Source organism: Nycticebus coucang, chromosome 2 (genome assembly GCF_027406575.1).
Source record: "Nycticebus coucang isolate mNycCou1 chromosome 2, mNycCou1.pri, whole genome shotgun sequence".
NCBI classification, from domain to species: domain Eukaryota; kingdom Metazoa; phylum Chordata; class Mammalia; order Primates; family Lorisidae; genus Nycticebus; species Nycticebus coucang.
This window is the reverse complement of record NC_069781.1, coordinates 41453810-41475926: the sequence shown is the minus strand read 5'-3', so window position 1 is coordinate 41475926 and position 22117 is coordinate 41453810. Positions and strand designations below refer to the sequence as shown.

At 43.2% G+C, this 22117-nt stretch overlaps 1 protein-coding gene across 5 annotated transcripts in view; it reads right to left on the bottom strand.

Moving 5' to 3' along the window:
- Window positions 1–22117, bottom strand: part of FBXO10 (F-box protein 10) — a 67411-nt gene that overhangs the window by 5328 nt on the left and 39966 nt on the right. For all 5 annotated transcript variants that reach the window (XM_053568529.1, XM_053568556.1, XM_053568519.1 and 2 more), the window contains 5 exons: window positions 15230–15379; window positions 12639–12775; window positions 4669–4739; window positions 2412–2564; window positions 851–1120 (listed from right to left, as the gene is read on the bottom strand). In XM_053568529.1, the coding sequence (XP_053424504.1) occupies window positions 851–1120; window positions 2412–2564; window positions 4669–4739; window positions 12639–12775; window positions 15230–15379 (781 nt within the window). The remainder of the gene's footprint in view (window positions 1–850; window positions 1121–2411; window positions 2565–4668; window positions 4740–12638; window positions 12776–15229; window positions 15380–22117) is intronic.

Sequence of the window (22117 nt, the reverse complement as noted above, 5' to 3'; positions counted from 1 at the left end):
CAGTAGCTGGGATTACAGGTGCCCACCACGATGCCCAGCTAGTTTTTTTTGTTTGTTTTTGTTTTTTTAGTAGAGATGGGGTCTCATTTTGCTCAGGCTGTTCTCAAACTCCTGAGCTCAGGCAATCTGCCTGCCTTGGCCTCCCAGACTGCTAGGTTTACAAATGTGAACCACCACACCCAGCCGTATATTTTTTTCTATTCAAGAAATATCAAATACTGCCATTTTTTATTAGGTTTAACATAGTATGGATTTAAAACACACTTTTCTACTTCTCAAAGAAAAAAAAACATTGCCAATTAAACTATGATATGCCATTAGCTGCAAGGCATATCTCATCAGAGATGTTAAAATGTCAAAAATCAGTGTCTTACAACTGATTAAAAACGTGTCTAGCAGCCGTGTAGGGGCAGAGGGCGCTGAGAAGAGTGGGCTTTAGTTCTTTGCTTCAAGCTGCTGGCCTATCAGAGTTGATGAAACAATCACGGAAATAATTATAGCCAGGGGGCCCTCTAAGAAATGCCACTAGGGGTGGGAAAGGCACAGTTCAAAGAATAGGACGAAGGGGTGCATTCACTTCAACTTTGAAGTTCAAGTTGGTTTGGGATGTGTGGATGGAAAAAAGGGAATTTCAGGCAAGAGAAACAGCATTAAGTTGGTGAGACAGGACACAGAAAAGAATAGATTCAAATTTAAGGAACACGCCTAGAGGGCTTGGATATCAGGTGAGTGTCAGAAAGAAGTAGTTGATCAACTGGAAGGGCAAGCTGGGGCCAGTCTGCAGGGGCTCTTACGACAGTGGGGAGCCATGAAGTGTTCTTGACCAGGGGGCGGAGGGAGTTATGCTTACCTCCATTGTGATTAATACTGTTAGACTCAACTAGAGCTATGGTGATGGGCCGGCGCAGTGGGTCTTCCTCCTTCTCCAGCTCTGTCTCCCAGAGGATGGCATCCCTGTCCTCGCCGAAGTTCTCCTGGGCCCCATGGCCTCCAGGAAACTCATTGGAGCCGTCCTTATGGCTGAACACTGCTACTCCGTACAGGCCATTGTAGCTGACGTGGTTGCTGGTGACATGGGGCAGGCTGGACGACATCATCCACACACCACAGCCCTTATTAGCTGGGACAGTGAAACGGGCTGGTCACTGACACCCAGTGATGGGTTAGGTGTCTCACCAAGAAGGGAAAGAAAAAGGCACTGGCCTGGGAGACAAAGTCCCTGATTTGCTAATTAATGGCCTTGGACAAGTCACTTTACAGCTTTGGCTGTAGACCTCTCCATACAAGAGGAGGGTAATAACAAGCAGGCCAATCTCATAAACTAGGATCATTCCACAAGGTATACAAGTGCTCTGAGAACAGTTAAGGCCCCACTTCCTGATGAGCAGCACAAGTGACAGTGCCAAAGGGGCACCAACCTCTCCCTACAAAGGAGGCAGCCTCAGTTTGAATCCCAGCCCTACGACATCCCAGCTGTGTGATCTTGTGCAAGTGACCAAACCTCTCTGTGCCTCAGTGTCTGCATCTTTAAAATGGGATTAAAAACTGTACCTACCTCAGAAGGCAGTTATGATTAGATATGACAATGCATATAAAGGGCCTAGCAGAGAGGTGGGCCTAAATAAATGTTATCTTTATTTATTTTTTAAACAGAATCCTTCTCTGTTCCCCCTGGTTAGAGTGCAGTGGCATCAGCCCAGCTTACTGCAGCCTCAAACTCCTGGGCTTGAGTGATTCTCCTCCCTCATCTCTGAGTAGCTGGGATTACAGGCAGATACCACTATGTCCAGCTAATTTTTCTATTTCTTTTTATTTTGTAGAGACCAGGGTCTTGCTCATGCTCAGGCTGCAGTCATGAGCTCAAGCAACCCTCCTGCCATGTCCTCCCAGAGTGCTGGGATTACAGGCATGAGCCACTATGCCTGGCCTGTTATCTTTATTTTTATTATTAGAGATACAGTTCAGAGAGATTAAGGCTTTGCCTGAAGTCCCAGAGTGAGAGTAGTTTTCTTTCTATAATTATCCTGTTTTTCTCATTATATTTTCAGCTGTCTGGATCAAAAGGAAGGATGAGAGGAATCAGATGCACATGCTTCAGAGCTTAAGTGGTCCTGTCCTTAGACATGACACAGCCCCTGCTGTTTGTTATTTTAAGTGGGGAGAAAGCTCTTTGCTTTGCTGACTCCCCCAGGTCAGTCTGGATTATAAGGTGATTTATAAGAGAGGCTCTCCATTCTGAGGGGACTTGTGACTGGGACCTTGAGAGTGCATGTTCTTTGGATGAGGTCTTTGAAGGTGCTGGGAAAAGCAGTTACTTTCTCAGGACCCTCCAGCTGGAGACGGAACCTGGGCTTGTTGCCTCCCAGGATGGGCTGGACCCCAGAGCCCCTCCCCCGGAACATGCTCCTTACCGTAAATGGTATTTCCTTCTATCAGCCCTTTGCCTTCATCACCCACGACCACACCATCTGAATAGCCAAAGCAGATGAGGTTACTCCTGAGGACGGGGATCCCTCCACGGCGGATGTCCACACCTCCCCACTGATTCTCACGGATGACATTTTCTATGGAGAGAGGCAGAAAAGAACATCAATAGCCAGGGACCAGTCCAGTGCCAGCAGTGAGGACATGGACAGCTAAGATCAAGGCCACTCTAGGCCAGGAGGCCCAGGCCTTACCCTGCCCATAGTCAGTGCCCTGAGCTCTGCCTGCTGTTTGATATTGCAAGGACTCAACTGCTTTCCCCAAGGCCAAGGCTTTTGCCTGTCCTGTGTTCTCCTACATCCCCAGCACCCACTGCACCAAATGGCCTTAAGGACTGATGAAGAATAAATTGGCCTTAGAGTCCCCAGAACCAGAATCCAGCCATTTCCCTACAAGCCTGAGAAAGACCTATCCTGTCCTCCTCACTCAGCCTCAGTTCCTTTCTCCCTGGGAGCCACCACCTCTTAAGACTGGGCAGAAAAGTTAAATGTCAGAAGAGTTGTCTGTGACACTGCTGCTCTCAGCACGGTAGCTGGGCAAAATGTTGGCCTCCTGGGACTACGGTGCAGTGGCTCATGAGATCCCATGACTGGACCCTTCCTGCTTTTGTGACCCCACCTTATGCCTCTCACCCCTCGCCCCTCACTTAGCACACTCTAGCCCCCCAGTGGTCTCTGCTCAGGCAGGCCAAGTCAGTTCCCACAGGTGGCCCTGCCTAGAAGATTCTTTTCCTAGGCTCCTCCCTCCTACTCCAGTTCTGGCTTACTGGTCACCTCAGAAGATTGCTCTGACCACCCAGGCTTAGAGACCCACATAGGCTCTTATCACCTTATCTTTTTTTTTTTAAGATAGAGACTCAATCTGTAACCCTGGGTAGAATGCTGTGGTGTCATAGCTCACAGCAACCTCCAATTCTTGGGCTCAAGCAATCCTCTTGCCTCAGTTCTTCTATTTTCAGTAGAGATGGGGTCTCACTTTTGCTCAGGCTGTTCTCGAACACATGAGCTCAAGCAATCCACTCACCTCAGCCTTTTGGAGTGCTAGGATTATAGGCGTGAGCCACTGGCCCTTACCACCTTAATTATTGGTAGGGCACACACCACTTTCAGACATGATTTCTTTTCTTTCTTTTTTTTTTTTTTGGCTTTTATATGTATGCTTTTATTTATTTATTTGCTTCTCTCTCCTAAACTATTGTTTCTTGAGAACTGGGATCTTTCTATTTTTTTTTTTTTTTTTTGTAGAGACAGTCTCACTTTATGGCCCTCGGTAGAGTGCTGTGGCCTCACACAGCTCACAGCAACCTCCAACTCGTGGGCTTAAGGCGATTCTCTTGCCTCAGCCTCCCGAGTAGCTGGGACTATAGGCACCTGCCACATCGCCCGGCTATTTTTTGGTTGCAGTTTGGCCGGGGCCGGGTTTGAACCCGCCACCCTCGGTATATGGGGCTGGCGCCTTACCGACTGAGCCATAGGCGCCGCCCAGAACTGGGATCTTTCATTCATGGCTGTACCTATGGCTCCTGGAACATGGCCTACATACAGTGCGTGATCAATAATGTTTGATGAACGAAGGGTGGATTTAGCCAGGGGGATGGACTGGACCAATATTTGCCTAACCTCTTTCATATGCTAAGCCTGGCTCTGCTGCGTTGAGGCTGCCTTGAGGTACCAGATAGACTTCCTCCTTGTCTTGTGGAATTTACCGCTTTATAGGTAAAAAGTCCCATGGAGGAGGCATCCTGGAGATAGTGAGCGTATCATTACAAGGGGGAGGTCCTGGCTTCCTTAAGGAAATTGACACTTAAGCTGAGAGCTGAAGGTTGAGCAAAAGTTAGCCAGGCAGAGATTTCCAGAGAAGGCAGAAGCCCACACAAAGCCAAGAGGAGGGATGCTGGCAGCTGGTTTGGCATCATTGCTTCTGTGAGCCACCCAGTAGGTTCTATTAGCTCTGGGCCTGGAAAGAACTGTCTCCCTCTGCCCTGCCATGCTAGACCCTCCTCATGAGAAACATGGCTGGCATGGAACCTGCATCCCTGGGTACCAGCCCGCTAGTCAGAGGTGGTGGCCAAAATCTCTGGGAGTAAAGATCCTGAAGCTGGGGGGAATGACGCCGGGGATGCTGTCTTGGCTGGCTGGTGTGTGCCTTGGCTGGCCACAGCTCCAGGCAGTTCCCAGCCGGTACCTGTGATGAGGCCTTTGCCATTCTCATTCACTGCTATGCCCGCAGCACGGCCCTTGAAGATGTGGTTCCCACTAAAGTAGAAGAACGACAAAACAAAGAGGTGAGACCAGGGCATTGATGTCATGCTTCTAGGCAACTGGCTTCTTTGTGGGCTTCCCTATACCTCACATACACAGAGACACAAAGCACTTTCTGAAGTCTTATAAACCAGGCACATAGAAATCTTCAGTTGTCACTGGGACAGCCTGAGCAGAAACTAAATCTACAACTATGCTACATAAGCACAGTGACATCCAACTCACTGTGGTCTCACTTGAACTTGACTGTCATCTACACACAAACATTTTAAATAATGTCATCACAGTACATGGGTCATAGGTAAGGTCTTGGTGGCCTAAAGGAGCTATATTAAGCTTGCTTAGGAGTGATGTGTATCCAAAGCCTGGAATCAGACTTTCCGCTTTTGATGAGCCTATAGTCTTCTGCTTGTATCCAACAGCTACTCCTTTTTTTTTATTTTCCCCAAGGAAACTCTTTTTTTATTGTTGTTAATCACCGACCTATTGAGTGACAACATAAAATAATGACATGCTTAAAAGAAGAAAACCAGATATTTTTCTCTTGGAGACAGTCTCACTCTATTGCCCCACGCTAAAGTGCCATGGCATCATCCTAGCCCACAGCAAACTCCTGGGCTTAAGTGATCCTGCCTCAGCCTCCCAAGCAGCTGGGACTAAAGGCACCCACCACAATGCCCAACTAATTTTTTTCTATTTTTAGTAGAACCAGGGTCTTGCTCAGGCTGGTCTCAAACTCCTGAGCTCAAAGAATCCTTTCACCTCAGCCTTCGAGAGTACTAGGATTACAAGTATGAGCCACTGTGCCCAGCCAGAAGGCCAGATTTTAAAAGGGAATTTCAAGGACACCAGACAATGCATATGTGGCATCTATGGGTTGGTTACCCCCAAATGGAAGGTATATGAAAATATAGTCCTGCTCAGAGATCTATACAACCATTTCTACCATGTAATGGCATTAAGAGTAAATTCCTCAAAACCAAACAACGAAGCCTGTTAAAGGACACGCATTTATTTCTAATAACTGCACCTTGGTTTCACCGTCTTTAAGAAAAAAGCCAATCACATAAATGTTAGCAGAACTGGGTTATCCCTGGAGAACACACATTTGCTGTTTGTCATTTTTTTTTTTTTTGTAAAGACAGAGTCTCACTTTACTGCCCTTGGTAGAGTGCCGTGACGTCACAGGACTCAGCAACCTCCAGCCCTTGAGCTTTTGCGATTCTCCTGCCTCAGCCTCCCGAGCAGCTGAGACTACAGGCGCCTGCCACAACGCCCGGCTATTTTTTGGTTGCAGTTCAGTCGGGGCTAGGTTTGAACCCGCCACCCTTGGTATGTGGGGCCGGCACCCTACTCACTGAACCACAGGCACCACCCTGTTTGTCATTTTTATTAATCTGAATTAAATAGCTGCTGTTCGTCATTTTTACTAATCTGAATGCTATGATCTCCTTTCCACTGGAAGGGTACCTATCTGCTTTCTCACGAGGGAGACTTCGTCCTTCCCACCATGCAACTGAGAGATTTCGTTTCGAATTTTCATTTGGCAAACTCCAAACTTCTGAGTTTGGTCTATTAATTTCCTGTTGCTACTATAAGAAGTTATAACAATTGAGTGGCCTAAAACAACAAATTTATACCTTCCATTTCAGGAGGTCATAAGTCCAAAATGGGTCTTACAAGTCTAAAATCAAAGTGTCAGCAGTGTTCCTTCTGGAGGCTCCAAGGGAGAACGTGCTCCTCATCTCACAGCCTCTAAAGACTGCCTGCATTTCTTAGTCTGTGGCCTCTGCACCATCACATCTCCTCATCTCTCACTCTGATCCTGGTACTCTCCTCTTACAAGAACTTCTCTGGCTACTCTGGGTCTAGCTGGGTAATCCAGAATGATCTCTCCTATCTTTTTCAAGGTCCCTAATTTAATCCTGTCCCTTTTGCGATGTGAGGCAAAATATGTACAGGTTTCAGGGATCAGGATGTACACATTATTCTGCCTTCTACACTTGACATTCAAGGTCCTGTGCAGCAATCTGCCTCAGCACTACCCCCCAGGTATCTGATACTCAGAAATACCATATTTCTCATCATTTCCCCAGACATACCTGAATATCACTGCTTCTGGGCCCAGAATACCTTTTCCCTGACCACACAATCCTACGTATCTTTCAAACACAACTCAAATGTCCACTCCCTGACACACTCATGTGAAATCATGGTTCTTTCTCTTATTTGTCTATCTCCAACATGGGCTATAAACTTCCTGGAGAAGGGACTGTTCTTACTTTATAGTAATATATGCCTATCCCCCGTGTTAAAAGGACAACACACATAGATACAAACATACACACTCTCACGTTAAGGCAATAATGCAAAAGAAGGGAAAGAACTCTATGAACATTAATTGTTTTTAGTAAGCTGTCTATAACAGCAAAACATATATAACTGGTTAACAGTAATAGGACTGGTTCAAAAATTATGGAATATCAAAACAATGGAATGTTTCAAACTTTCCAGAGTGATGAATACAAAGGCCATGCAAAATAGAAAAAGTATATATGGAATAATGTAGGGGGAAAACCTCTCAGAGTATATTTGCTATGCATTAATTTGGAGAATCTTCAAAGAACTCAAGTTAGACCTCTGATTTGATCCTGCAATCAATCCCATTACTAGGCATCTACCCATACTGGCTACGTCTTAAAGCACAGATAGAACTGTGGGAGTCTTCCACTCAAAGACCTTTACTGACTTCCTCTTAACCAGGCAGAATAAGTTCCACACTCCTTAGCTTGGTGTGCATAAGGCCTTCCTCATCTGGCCCAAGTCTGTCTTTCCATCATTCCTTTTTTTTGTTTAAATTATTGTTTCGGGTTAATTTGAGAGTACAAAGAATTAGGTTACTATGTTGGCATTTGTTAGGCAGAGTCTCTCTTATAATGGTGTCCTGTCCTAACATTGTACTCATTAGGTAGGGGCACACCCATCCCTCTCCCTCTCTCCCTGCTCCCTTGTTCCCTCACCCCCTACCTTGAATTGATTTGAGTTTTTCTCGAGTGGGCGTGTATTAGATCATCTACTGGCTTCATATTATAATCGAGTACACTGGATTCTTGCCTCTCCATTCCTGTGATACTTCACTAAGAAGAAAGAGTGTTTTAACTCCATCCAGGTTAATACAAAGTCTCCATCGTTTTTAATGGCTGAAAAGTGTTCCACGATATACATATACCACAGTTTGTTAAGCTATTCCTGGGTTGGTGGGCATTTAGGTTATTTCCACATTTTGGCAATTGTAAGTTGAGCTGCAATGAACAATCTAGTGCAAATGTCCTTATGATAAAATGGTTTTTTTTCTTCTGGATAGATGCCTAGTAATGGGATGGCAGGATCAAATGAGAGGTCTGAGTTTTTTTGCTTTTTTTTTTTGAGACGGAGTCTCACTATGGTACCCTTGCCAGAGTGCCGTGACATCACAGCTCACAGAAACCTCAAACTCTTGGGCTTAAGGGATTCTCTTGCCTCAGCCTCCCAAGTAGCTGGGACTACAGGCACCTGCCACAATGCCCGGCTATTTTTTTGTTGTAGTTGTCATTGTTGTATTTACCAGACCCTGGCCGGGTTTGAACCGCCAGCCCTGGTGTTATGTGGCTGGCACCCTAACTACTGAGCTACAAGTGCCGAGCCTAATTTGAATTCTTTAAAGATTCTCTGAACTTCCTTCAAAAAAAGGGTGTATTAGTTTGTAGTCTCACCTGTAGTGTAAGCATCCACGCCAGCATCTGTAGCTTTGAGACCTTGTGATGTGGCTACTCTCACTAGGGTTAGGTGGTATCTCAGGGTGGTTTTGATTTTCATTTCTCTGATGATCAGGGATGATGAGCATTTTTTCAAATCCTAGCCATCTGTCTGTCTTCAGCAGAGAAGGTTCTGTTCATATCTCTTGCCCAGTGGTAGACAGGTTTACTTCTCTTTTGTTGATTAACTTGAGTTCTCTGTAGATTCTAGTTATCAAACCTTTGTCAGATTCATAACCTGAAAATAGCTTTCCTCATTTTAAAGGCTATCTTTTTGCTTTACTTGTTGTATGCAGAAGATTTTAAGTTTAATTAAGTCCCATTTCTTTATTTTTGTTGTGATTTCTGCTGCCGTTTTTGTCATAAAATCTTCCTCCAGTCTGACATCATTAAGAGTTTTTCCCACACTTTCTTCTAAGATTTTTATCGTTTCATGTCTTAGATTTCAATTACCCACACTTTCTTCTAAGATTTTTATCGTTTCATGCCTTAGATTTTAATTACCCACACTTTCTTCTAAGATTTTTATCGTTTCATGTCTTAGATTTCAATTTTATCCATTCCTTTTTTTTTTTAAGACAGAGTCTCTCTATGTCACCCTGGATAGAGTGCCATGGCATTACAGCTCACAGCAACCTCAAACTCCTGGACTTAAGCAATTCACTTGCCTCAGCCTCCCAAGTAGCTGGGACTACAAGCGCTCAACCCTAACACCCAGCTATCTTTTATCCATCTTGAGTCAATTTTTCTAAGCGGTGAAACATGTGGGTCCAGTTTGTTTTTTACACGTGGTTATCCAGTTCTCCCAGCACCATTTGTTGACTAGGGATTCTTTTCCCCAGTGTATGCTTTTGTTTGGTTTATTAAAGATCAGATAGCCACCAAGAGACTGGTTTCATTGCTTGGTTTTCTATTCTGTTCCACATGTATAGGTCTCTATTTTTTTTTTTTTTTTTTTTGCCAATACCATGCTGTTTTGATCACTGTGGACTTGTAATATAGCCTGAAGTCTGGAAAGCTGATGTTTCTGGCTTTGTTTTTATTACTAAGAATAGCCTTGGGCTCAGCACCTGTGGCTCAAGCGGCTAAGGTGCCAGCCACATACACCTGAGCTGGCGCATTCGAATTCAGCCCAGGCCCGCCGAACAACAATGATGGCTTCAACCAAAAAATAGCTGGGCGTTGTGGTGGGTGCCTGTAGTCCCAGCTACTTGGGAGGCGGAGGCAGGAGACTCTCGTGGACCCAGGAGTTGGAGGTTGCTGTGAGCTGTGATGCCATAGCACTCTACCCAGGGAGATAGCTTGAGGCTCTGTCTCAAAAAAAAAAAAAAAAACAGCCTTGGCTACATGGTTTTTCTGGTTCCATACAAAACAAAGTACTATTTTTTTTTTTTTTAGTTCTTCAAAGTATGATGTTGGTATTTTAATGGGGATCACAATGAATGAGTAGATTGCTTTGGGTAGAATAGATACTTTAATAATGTTGATTCTCCCCAGCCAGCAGCATGGTATATTCTTCCATTTGTTAAAGTCTTTTGCTATTTCTTTTCTTATGGTTTCATAATTCTTTTTGTAAAGATCCTTCACCTCGGGAGGCGCCTGTGGCTCAGTGAGTAGGGCGCCAGCCCTGTATGCCGAGGGTGGCGGGTTCAAACCCAGCCCCGGCCAAACTGCAACAAAAAAATAGCCGGGCGTTGTGGCGCGTGCCTGTAGTCCCAGCTGCTTGGGAGGCTGAGGCAAGAGAATCGCGTAAGCCCAAGAGTTAGAGGTTGCTGTGAGCCGTGTGATGCCACGGCACTCTACCCGAGGGCGGTACAGTGAGACCCTGTCTCTACAAAAAAAAAAAAAAAAAAAGATCCTTCACCTCTTTTGTTGTGGATATTCCTAAGTATTTCATTTTCTTTGATGCTACTATGAAGGGAATTGTGTCCTTGATTTGCTTCTCAACTTGGCTGTTATTGGTGTATACAAAGGCTACTGATTTGTGGACATTCATTTTATACCCTGAGACATTATTGTATTTTTTCCTTTTTTTAATTATTAAATCATAGCTGTGTACATTAATGTGATCATGGGGCACCATACACTGGTTTTATAGACCGTTTGACATATTTTCATCACACTGGTTAACATAGCCTTCCTGGCATTTTCTTAGTTATTGTGTTAAGACATTTATATTCTACATTTACTAAGTTTCACATGTACCCATGTAAGATGCACCGTAGGTGTGATCCCACCAATCACCCTCCCTTCGCCCATCCTCCCTTCTCCCTCCCCTGCCTCTCCCTCTTCCTCATATTCTTAGGTTATAACTGGGTTATAGCCTTCATGTGAAAGCCATAAATTAGCTTCATAGTAGGGCTGAGTACATTGGATACTTTTTCTTCCATTCTTGAGATACTTTACTAAGAAGAATATGTTCCAGCTCCATCCATGTAAACATGAAAGAGGTAAAGTCTCCATCTCATTATTGTATTTCTTGATCACTTCCAGGAGTTTTGTGGTTGAGTCTCTGGGGTTTTCTATGTATAAGATCATGTCATCAGCAAAGAGCATCCATCATTCCTATCCACTATGCTGCATGGCACTGAGGGACTCCAATAAGGATAATAGGTCAGCTCCAGGGACCATGGGGCCCACAATTTCCCAGACAGTCCCAGTTTAAAATATTTTACAATAATGTTACACTTCATGTCAGATTTTTCCTTCAGGCACAGTGGACTGTTTGCTAACCCAGTGATCTGCTGTGCTCTGCTGCTTTGCTCATGCTATTTCCTGTACTAAGAGAATCCACCAACCTCTCCCCTCATCTCCCTGAGTTCAAGTCCTACCCATTTTCCAAAGTCCATCTCTAATGTTACTATATATATATATATATATATATATATTTCTATATATATATATATTTCTTTTTTAGACAGAGCCTCAAGCTGTAGCCCTGGGTAGAGTGCCATGGCATCACAGCTCACAGCAACCTCCAACTCCTGGGCTCGAGTGATTCTCTTGCCTCAGCCTCCTAAGTAGCTGGGACTACAGGCGCCCGCCACAACGCCTGGCCATTTTTTGGTTGTAGCTGTCATTGTTTTTTGGCAGGCCTAGGCTGGATTTGAACCCTCCAGTTCTGGTGTATGTGGCTGGCGCCTTAGCCACTGGAGCTACAGGTGCCGAGCCTAATGCTACCTTCTAAATGAGGCCTTCCCATATCATCCTGGTCAGAGTGATTCTCTCCTTTTCCTGGTACCACCCTGAGAACATTTATCACTCTCTGTTCCACACTATGGCTGGGATGGCAGATATAGGATACTAGTCCTGCTATAGCCCCTTCCCACTTATCACTCATATCAGTCACTGATCACTGCACACTTTCATGCTGAGGCCAGAAGTACCACCAGGATCTTAACATGGCATGACAGGTCACCACTGTCAATTCACCAGAATTTTCAGGTGAGTTGAATTTTTGTTTTTTGAGACAGAGAAGAACCTCACTCTGTCGCCCTGGATAGAGTGTCATGGAAACATAGCTCACAGCAACCTCAAACTCTTGGCTCAGTCTGAGCAATCCTCTTGCCTCAGTCTCCCAAGCAGCTGAGACTATAGGTGCCCACCACTATGCCTAGCTAGTTTTTCTACTTTTAGTTGAGACGGGGTCTCAACAGGCTGGTCTTGAACTCCTGAGCTCAAGCAATCCACCTGCCTTGGCCTCCCCAAGCGCTGGGATTACAGGAGTGAGCCACCAGGCCCAGCCAGTTGAAATCTCTTATGCCATCCTTCTTAGGGTATTTTTGTGCCTGTTACTCCAGACTAGAAGCTCCTAGGGAGCAGAGTGTGGCCCTCGTTTAGCTTTATCATCCCTTGTTAGAAGGGTTCAATGACTGATGAATAGAATGCCCACATGGAGTTAACTAGAAGGGCACACAAAATACAAAAGCAGTTGTATTACTAGAATGGGATGACAGGTAAAGTCTCTACTTTCATCTGTACAGTTGTTTTAGAACAATGTTTACAGATGGAGGACAAATACCGAGTAATGAAACAGAGAGGTGAACAGGGAAAAAGGGACCACAGATGAGTGGGACAGTGTGGGTACTGTGGCAGATACCTCACGATTGGATTTCCATGGTACAGGATATAAATGCCAGCCTCCTTATTTGAAAAGATTTGATTGTTCCGGATGATGCCTTTCCCATTGCCAAGGACAACAATGCCAGAGCGCAGGCCGTGGTGGATCTGGTTACACTGCAAGTGAAAATCAGATCACAGAAGGTAGATCAGACATGTTAGCCAGATGCAGAGTGTTCGATTGCTGCTCACACAATTGGACCCGTATGAACACAGTGGAGAACATACTGTCTCTGGAAGATCACTAGCACACGACAAAGGGAATGGGGCGTGCTGTCCTGTACTGCTGCGAATGTGAGACCCATAAGAGTGATATGAAGACAGGAGTCTCACCACCCAGCCTGTAGTTATGCTGAGGGCTCTTGGTTTTCATCTGTAAGGTAGGCTACTAAAAGTTTCTGACCCTCTAGAGCTCCCCAAATACATAGGAACTGGAAACCAGGTGTTTCCAACTGGCCAGGAAACACCTCTGTGGACTCCAGGGAGCCCACCTCTTCAGGAAGAGCTGTATCCCAGTACAACAGAATGTGTAGACCTAAGGGGGTACATCCAGAGAGGAGTGAGAGACATTTGGCTTCTAGTCCTCCCTCCTCCTTCAAGAGAAGGCCTATGGAAAGATGCAGACACTGGGGTGTTAGTTGGCCCACAAAGCATAAGGTCACAGAAGGTGTATGAGCTACGGGATGCTTAGCGATACTCATTTCTTTTCTTTTCTTTTTTTAGACAGTCTTACTCTGTCACCCCAGCTAGAGTACTGTATTGTCCTCATAACACACTGCAGCCTCAAATTCCTAGGCTCAAGCAATCCTTCTGCCTTAGTCACCACAAGAAGCTGGGACTACACACATGCACCACTATGCCCAGCTGATTTTTCTATTTTTTCTTTCAGTTTGGCCGGGGCCAGGTTCCAACCCACCACCCTTGGTATATGGGGCCAGCGTCCTACTCACTGAGCCACAGGCACCACCCACTTTTTTCTTTTTCAAGAGAGATGGGGTCTTACCCTTGTTCAGGCTGGTCTCAAACTCCTGACCTCAAGTGATCCTACCACCTCAGCCTCCCAGGGTACTAGGATTACAGGTGTAAGCCACTACACCCAACCCAGAAATACTCATTTCTAATATTTCTTTGTACAAATGAGGAAACAGGCCCAGGATTATATAATACGTTTGTGCAGAACCAGATCTGAAATGTAATGTTTATTTCCTCTTCTAGTTTGTTGCTTTTGCACAGTGACTTAATATTTTTATATCACAATAAATCATAATAAAATTTATATTATATTTACAATAAATATAATAAAATTGTCTCATTCTAATTGTTAATTTTTAACAGCTGAAATCTAATCCCATACTCAAACCGGGAAGTTAGTTGTATCTCTTTCAAAAGGATTTCACAGAAACAAAGTTCTAATTTGCTAGAACTTCGTTTCATGCTGCAAGCTCTGTTTCCAGATTTCTCCTGAAGGATTTGGCATTCTCTAGAGCAACTGCTGCCTAACAGAAGTCCTTCACAGGGTTGAGAAACACAGACAGGTGTATACAACAGCATTTCCATCCCCATCCCCTTTCACAAAGCCAGGACAGAGAGGTACCACACGCCCTTTGGCCTCCACGTACTACTGAATTGGCCTACCCTCTCTGTCCCTCTCCTCTCACCATGGAAGGCAAACTCCTTTCATCTCCCTGGCAATAGGGGCAATAATTTCCTAAGCCAAGGCTATGGCCATGCACCTATCACCAGCTACAGGGCAGCAACACAGTGAGGGAAAGGAGTTGGCAGAGGACACTGTCTTGGCGTGTATTTTTAAACGCAGGTAGGCACTTTCCTTCCTCTATATTTTCAAGGTCCATCTAGATACAATGGATTGAGAACATCAACCCTGAGTCAGACTACCTGGATTCAAATACTAGCTCTGTCACTATGTATCTGACTTTGGTTAAGATCCTTTGCTTCTTTCTAACTAATATAATATTTTCACCTATAAAATGGGAATAATAATATTTCGTCACAGGGTTGTAAAAGGATTAAATGATAATTAAATAAATATCTAGGCTCGGCGCCTGTGGCTCAAGTGGCTAAGGTGCCAGCCACATACACCTGAGCTAGTGGGTTTGAATCCAGCCTGGGCCCGCCAAACAACAATGATGACTACAACCAAAAAATAGCCAGGTGTTGTGGCGGGAGCCTGTAGTCCCAGCTACTTGGGAGGCTGAGGCAAGAGAATCGCTTAAGCCCAGGAGTCGGAGGTTTCTGTGAGCCAAGATGCCATGGCACTCTACCCAGGGTGACAGCTTGAGGCTCTGTCTCAAAAAAAGAATGAAAAAGAAATTTCCCTGTCTATCCATCCTCTTCCTTATTGATGGGGAGATGACAGGGAAATGACTTGTCTAAAGTTGTACTAATACATGGAGAAAGAGAGACCCACAGTCCAAAGGACACACAGAGAAAAGAATAGGAACCCCTTGCAAACAGGAAACATATAAATTCAAGATGTCAGCATTGACTTAAATAGCCTCAGAAAAGGTTTCTGCAAACCACCCTGAACGGGGAATGAAGACAAAAAAGTACCAGTATGAGAGGGTTGGACTTTTTCCGGATGTCTACGCCAGCCTCTGCATTGTGGTAAATGTTGTTGCCAGCGATCAAGCCTCCGCCCTCCAAGCGAAGAAAGATGCCTGCTGCTCGGCAGCGGTAAATGTCGTTCCTGAGCATAACAATCTAAGCAGAAAAGAGAAAGCCCCTTATTTTCCTGTCACAAAGACTTTTTAGGAACTACCTGGGGAACACCCAAGTCCTTTTGTCCCCATCTGGTCTATGCAGCTCAGCTCACAGGCCCGAATGCTGGCACTGCCCTCCCGCTGCTGCTTCTAAGATACCAAGACCAAGCCAACCGGGCTCTGCCTGGCTTGGTCTTAAAGGGTCTTTCTCAACATCACTTTGGTTCTTTACTAAAACCTGGATGGAAGCTTAGCTCTGTGCTGCATATTCAGAACTTGTAAGCAACACAGCTGGATGATGGGAGGGTAAGAATGCTTACGTAGTGGTCCTCAAACTCTATGTACACTAAGGTTACATAAAGATTTCCCCAGGGGTCAAGGGCACAACTGCTTTTAATGAAATCAAGGTCCAGATCCACCACTTCCAATGTGACTTCACTAAAATCCACCTGCCTGAGGAAGGACTGAGAGTAAGGAACCACCAGTGTAAACAAAGGCTTCTTCTCGCCCATCCTGAATCCTTCATGGTTTATTATCCTAGGGTGGGAAAACTACTGAGACTCCAAAGTAAGGGAGAATTAAAAACATACTCTAAGAAAGCCTTCTTTAAACAAGGTACCATACCCAGTAACCAGCTTATCAAGGGCATGTATTTCCAATTACATTTTCTTTTCATATTGAGTAAGTACAGTTGGCTTCCTGTATCCATGGGTTCCACATCCGTGGATTCAACCAACTTCAGGTTGAAGATATTAAAAAATAATAATAGAGTGAGAGCAAGATGGCAGCCTAGTAACAGCTTCCCTGCAACTGAGCACCGTGAGTCCGGGGATCTCTGGCTGGTGGGATCTGCTTATAATCATCCCTTTGAGGATAGAGGGAGTCAGCGAGAGACATCTGGACCCCAAGAGGAGGACAAAAACAGTGAAAAACTGGCAAGTGGTTGTGTGTGTTTGATCGGTCTAATCCGGTTGGGAACTGTAAGTACAGCAGCAGTGAGACTGCAAACCTGTGAACTATTTTGGTGTTTTTGGACTTGGTACTCAGTTGAACTGCCTTGGGGAGAGCTTGAGCAGGAGTGCAGAGAAATATGGGTGTTGTCTAGGGCCCCAGACTGAGCCGCTGAGCTGGACGGAGCTAATAGTGTTCGGCTCTGGGCCGCAGGGAGCCATTGTGAGAGACATGCCCAGGCAAGCTCCGCCCTCAGGGTCATATAGCAAGGATCGGGCGGGAGCTAGTAACCTAGTGACTGAGCAGTCTAAAGGCAGGGACTGAGCAGCCTTACAGCTTTAACCCTCAGGGGCAGAGTGAGACTGGTTTTGGCACACTGGGTTAGTGGATAGCCACTTCAGCAGTGATCCCAGCAACAAGCACTTTCCTGGGAAAGCTTCTGCTTAGCCACGCTTAGAATAAAGTGCCTTTTAAGAGGGCTGAAGAGATTTAGGGTCTCCACCCTGTGGGGTTTAAGAAATCAGCGGAGGCCTCCAGTTGTATCAGCATTGTGACTAATATCTCACACCCCAGAAGACCACCTGTTGCCCAGACAATATTCAACAAGATATATATATACACTTTGTTTTTGTTTTTGTTCTTGTTGTTAGTTTTTTATTTTGTCGTCGTTGTTTTGTTTTTTAATTTCAACCTTTTCCGTACAGATTTTTTCTTTTTTTCTTTTTCTTTCTCCATTTTTCTAGTTTAAATACAATTTCCCATTGCTGCCTTTTTTCAATAATTAGAACTTCATTTTTGCTAGTGTTTCTACCCCTATTATTTGGTTTTTCACCCAATTTTATTCCGTAAAGTTTTCTGTTTGCTTGTTTTGGTTTGATTTATAGCATTTTTGTCTTTCCTCTCTACTTGGTGGAGGTGGGGTACTGTGTCTGAAGAGGTTAGCAAAGAGCTGCTGACCTCAAGGGAACCACCCAACCGGGCACCCCAAGAGGTTGGGGTTTTTTTAAGGTTGTGTCAAAGTACTCTACTGTACACCAACATTGCTGTCTCCCTCTTTCTGTGCCTCTCTTCTTTTTGTCAATATTCCCTTTTACCCACCCCCTCTCCTTTCTCTATTTTCTTTTCGTTCTCTCTCTCTCTCTTCCTTTTTCTTTCTTTTATCCCTTCTTGCTCTTCAACCTTCTCATCCTTCTGGTCCTGTACCAAAAGGACTCATCAAAACCTTAGTCCACAGGCACGGGAACTTAAAGACCAAAAGGAAGTGAAAGGAAAATTAGGGCAAGGAAACAGATAAAAGAAATCACTCATGAGGAAGAAAACTCCTGGCAACATGAAGAACCAGTCCAAAGCAACCCCTCCAAGGAACCATGAGGTAGCTACTGCAGAGGATTCCACCCACAAAGAAATGTTAGGAATGACGGAAAGGGAATTTAGAATACACATGATGAAAACAATGTAGGAAATGATGGAAACAATGAAGGAAACTGCTAATAAAGTGGAAAATAACCAAAAGGAAATCCAAAAACAGAATCAAATAAGAGATGAACAATATGAAGAATATAGAAAGGATATAGCAGAGCTGAAGGAACTGAAGCAGTCAATTAGGGAACTTAAAGATGCAATGGAAAGTATCAGCAACAGGTTAGACCATGCAGGAGAAAGAATTTCGGAGGTAGAGGATGAAGTTCTTGACATAACTCAGATAGTTAAAGAGGCAGAAAAGAAGAGAGAGAAAGCAGAACATTCATTGTCAGAATTATGGGACTTTATGAAGCGTTCCAACATACGAGTTATAGGAATCCCAGAAGGGAAAGAAGAATGCCCCAGAGGAATGGAAGCCATACTAGAGAATATTATAAAAGAAAATTTCCCAAATATCACCAAAGATTCTGACACACTGCTTTCAGAGGGATATCAGACCCCAGGTTGCCTCAACTCTAACCGAGCTTCTCCAAGATACATTGTGATGAACTTGTCCAAAGTCAAGACCAAAGAAAAGATTCTCCAAGCTGCCAAGAGTAAACGCCAGTTGACCTACAGGGGAAAATCCATCAGAGTGACTGCAGACTTCTCTAATGAAACTTTCCAAGCAAGAAGACAATGGTCATCTACCTTTAATCTACTTACTTAAACAGAACAACTTCCAGCCCAGAATACTATACCCTGCTAAGCTAAGCTTTAAAACTGATGGAGAAATCAAATCATTTACAGACATACAAACATTGAGGAAATTCACCACAACAAGACCAGCTCTACAGGAAATACTTCAACCTGTTCTGCACACTGACCATCACAATGGATCAGCAGCAAAGTAAGAACTCAGAAATTAAAGGACAGAACCTAACTTCCACATTGATGCAAAAGATAAAACTAACCAATGAACTCTCACAAAATAAGATGAATAGAATACTACCACACTTATCAATTATCTCAATAAATGTTAAAGGCTTGAATTCCCCACTGAAGAGATATAGACTGGCTGACTGGATTAAAAAACACAAGCCATCCATTTGCTGTCTGCAAGAAACACACCTGGCTTCAAAAGACAAATTAAAGCTCCGAGTCAAGGGTTGGGAGACAATTTTTCAGGCAAATGGAATACAGAAGAAAAGAGCAGTGGCAATCTTACTTTCAGATACATGTGGATTTAAAGCAACTAAAGTCAAAAAAGACAAAGATGAAAAAAAAAAGACAAAGATGGTCACTTTACATTGGTCAAGGGAAAAATACAACAAGAAGACGTTTCAATTCTAAATATTTATGCACCCAATTTAAATGCTCCCACATTCTTGAAATGGACCCTACTCAGTCTGAGCAATATGATATCCGATAATACCATAATAACAGGGGACTTTAACACTCCTCTTACAGAGCTGGACAGATCCTCTAAACAGAAATTAAACAAAGATATAAGAGATTTAAATTAGACTCTAGAACAACTGTGCTTGATAGATGCATATAGAACACAACATCCCAAAGATAAAGAATATACATTCTTCTCATCACCCCATGCAACATTCTCCAAAATTGATCATATCCTGGGACACAAAACAAATATCAACAGAATAAAAAGAATTGAAATTTTACCTTGTATCTTCACAGACCATAAGGCACTAAAGGTGGAACTCAACTCTAACAAAAATGTCAAACCCACACAAAGGCATGGAAATTAAACAACCTTCTGTTGAATAACAGAGGAAGAAATAAAACAGGAAATCATTAACTTCCTTGAGCATAAGAACAATAAAGACACAAGCTACCAAAACCTGTGGGATACTGCAAAAGCAGTTTTGGGGGAAAATTTATCACTTTAGATGCCTACATTCAAAAAACAGAAAGAGAGCGCATCAACAATCTCACAAGTCACCTTATGGAATTGGAAAAACCAGAACAATCTAAGCCTAAACCCAGTAGAAGAAAAGAAATATCCAAAATCAAATCAGAGATCAATGAAATTGAAAACAAAAGAATCATTCAGAAAATTAATGAAACAAGGAGTTGGTTTTTTGAAAAAATAAATAAAATAGATAAACCATTGGCCAGACTAACTAGAAATAGAAAAGTAAAATCTCTAGTAACCTCAATCAGAAATGATAAAGGGGAAATAACAACTGATCCCACAGAGATACAAGAGATCATCTCTGAATACTACCAGAAACTCTATGCCCAGAAATTTGACAATGTGAAGAACATGGATCAATATTTGGAATCACACCCTCTCCCTAGACTTAGCCAGGAAGAAATAGAGCTCCTGAACAGACCAATTTCAAGCACTGAGATTAAAGAAACATTAAAAAAGCTTCCAACCAAAAAATGCCCTGGTCCAGATGGCTTTACACCAGAATTCTATCAAACTTTCAAGGAAGAGCTTATTCCCATACTGCAGAAATTATTTCAAAAAATTGAGGAGTTAGGAATCTTCCCCAACATGTTCTATGAAGCAAATATCACCTTGATACCAAAACCAGGAAAAGACCCAACCAAAAAGGAGAATTTCAGACCAATTCTACTCATGAATAAAGATGCAAAAATTCTCAACAAAATCCTAGCCAATGGATTATAGCTTATCATCAAAAAAGTCATACATCATGATCAAGTAGGTTTCATCCCAGGATGCAAGGCTGGTTTAACATATGCAAGTCCATAAACGTTATTCACCATATTAACAGAGGCAAAAATAAAGATCATATGATCCTCTCAATAGATACAGAAAAAGCGTTTGATAAAATCCAGCATCCTTTTCCAATTAGAACACTGAAGAGTATAGGCATAGGTGGCACATTTCTTTTTTTTTTTGGCGAGGGTTGGGTTTGAATCCGCCACCTCTGGCATATGGGGCCAGTGCCCTACCCCTTTGAGCCACAGGTGCCGCCCAGGTGGCACATTTCTAAAACTGATTGAAGCTATCTATGACAAACCCACAGCCAATATTTTACTCAATGGAGTAAAACTGAAAGCTTTTCCTCTTAGAACTGGAACCAGACAAGGTTGTCCTCTGTCACCTTTACTATTCAACATAGCGCTGGACGTTCTAGCCAATACAATTAGGCAAGACAAGGAAATAAAGGGAATCCAGATGGGAACAGAGGAGGTCAAACTCTCCCTCTTTGCTAATGACATGATCTTATACTTAGAGAATTCCAAAGACTCAACCACAAGACTCCTAGAAGTCATCAAAAAATACAGTAACATTTCAGGATATAAAATCAATGTCCACAAGTCAGTAGCCTTTGTATATGCCAATAACAGTCAAGATGAGAATTAAGGACACAACTCCCTTCACCATAGTTTCAAAGAACATGAAATACCTAGGAATATACCTAACAAAGCAGGTGAAGGACCTCTATAAAGAAAATTATGAAATCCTCAGAAAGGAAATAGCAGAGGATATTAACAAATGGAAGAACATACCATGCTCATGGATGAGAAGAATCAACATTGTTAAGATGTCTATACTTCCCAAAGCAATCTACCTATTCAATGCCATTCCTATCAAAATACCAACATCGTACTTTCAAGATTTGGGAAAAATGATTCTGTGTTTTGTACGGAACCAGAAAAAACTCCGTATAGCTAAGGCAGTTCTTAGTAATAAAAATAAAGCTGGGGGCATCACCATACCAGATTTTACGCTGTACTACAAAGCCATAGTGGTCAAGACAGTATGGTACTGGCACAAAAATAGACATAGACACTTGGAATCAAATAGAAAACCAGGAAATGAAACTAACATCTTACAACCACCTAATCTTTGATAAACCAAACAAGAACATACCTTGGGGGAAAGACTTCCTATTCAATAAATGGTGTTGGGAGAACTGGATATCCACATGTAAAAGACTGAAACTGGACCCACACCTTTCTCCACTCACAAAAATTGATTCAAAATGGATAAAGGACTTAAATTTAAGGCATGAAACAATAAAAATCCTCAAAGAAAGCATAGGAAAAACACTGGAAGATACTTGCCTGGGGAAAGACTTTATGAAGAAGACTGCCATGGCAATTGCAACAACAACAAAAATAATCAAATGGGACTTCGTTAAACTGAAAAGCTTCTGTACAGCTAAGGAGATAATAACCAAAGCAAAGAGACAACCTACACAATGAGAAAGGATATTTGCATATTTTGAATCAGACAAAAGCTTGATAACTAGGATCTATAGAGAACTGAAATTAATCCACATGAAAAAAGCCAACAATCCCATATATCAATGGGCAAGAGACATGAATAGAAACTTCTCTAAAGAAGACAGACGAATGGCTAACAAACATATGAAAAAATGTT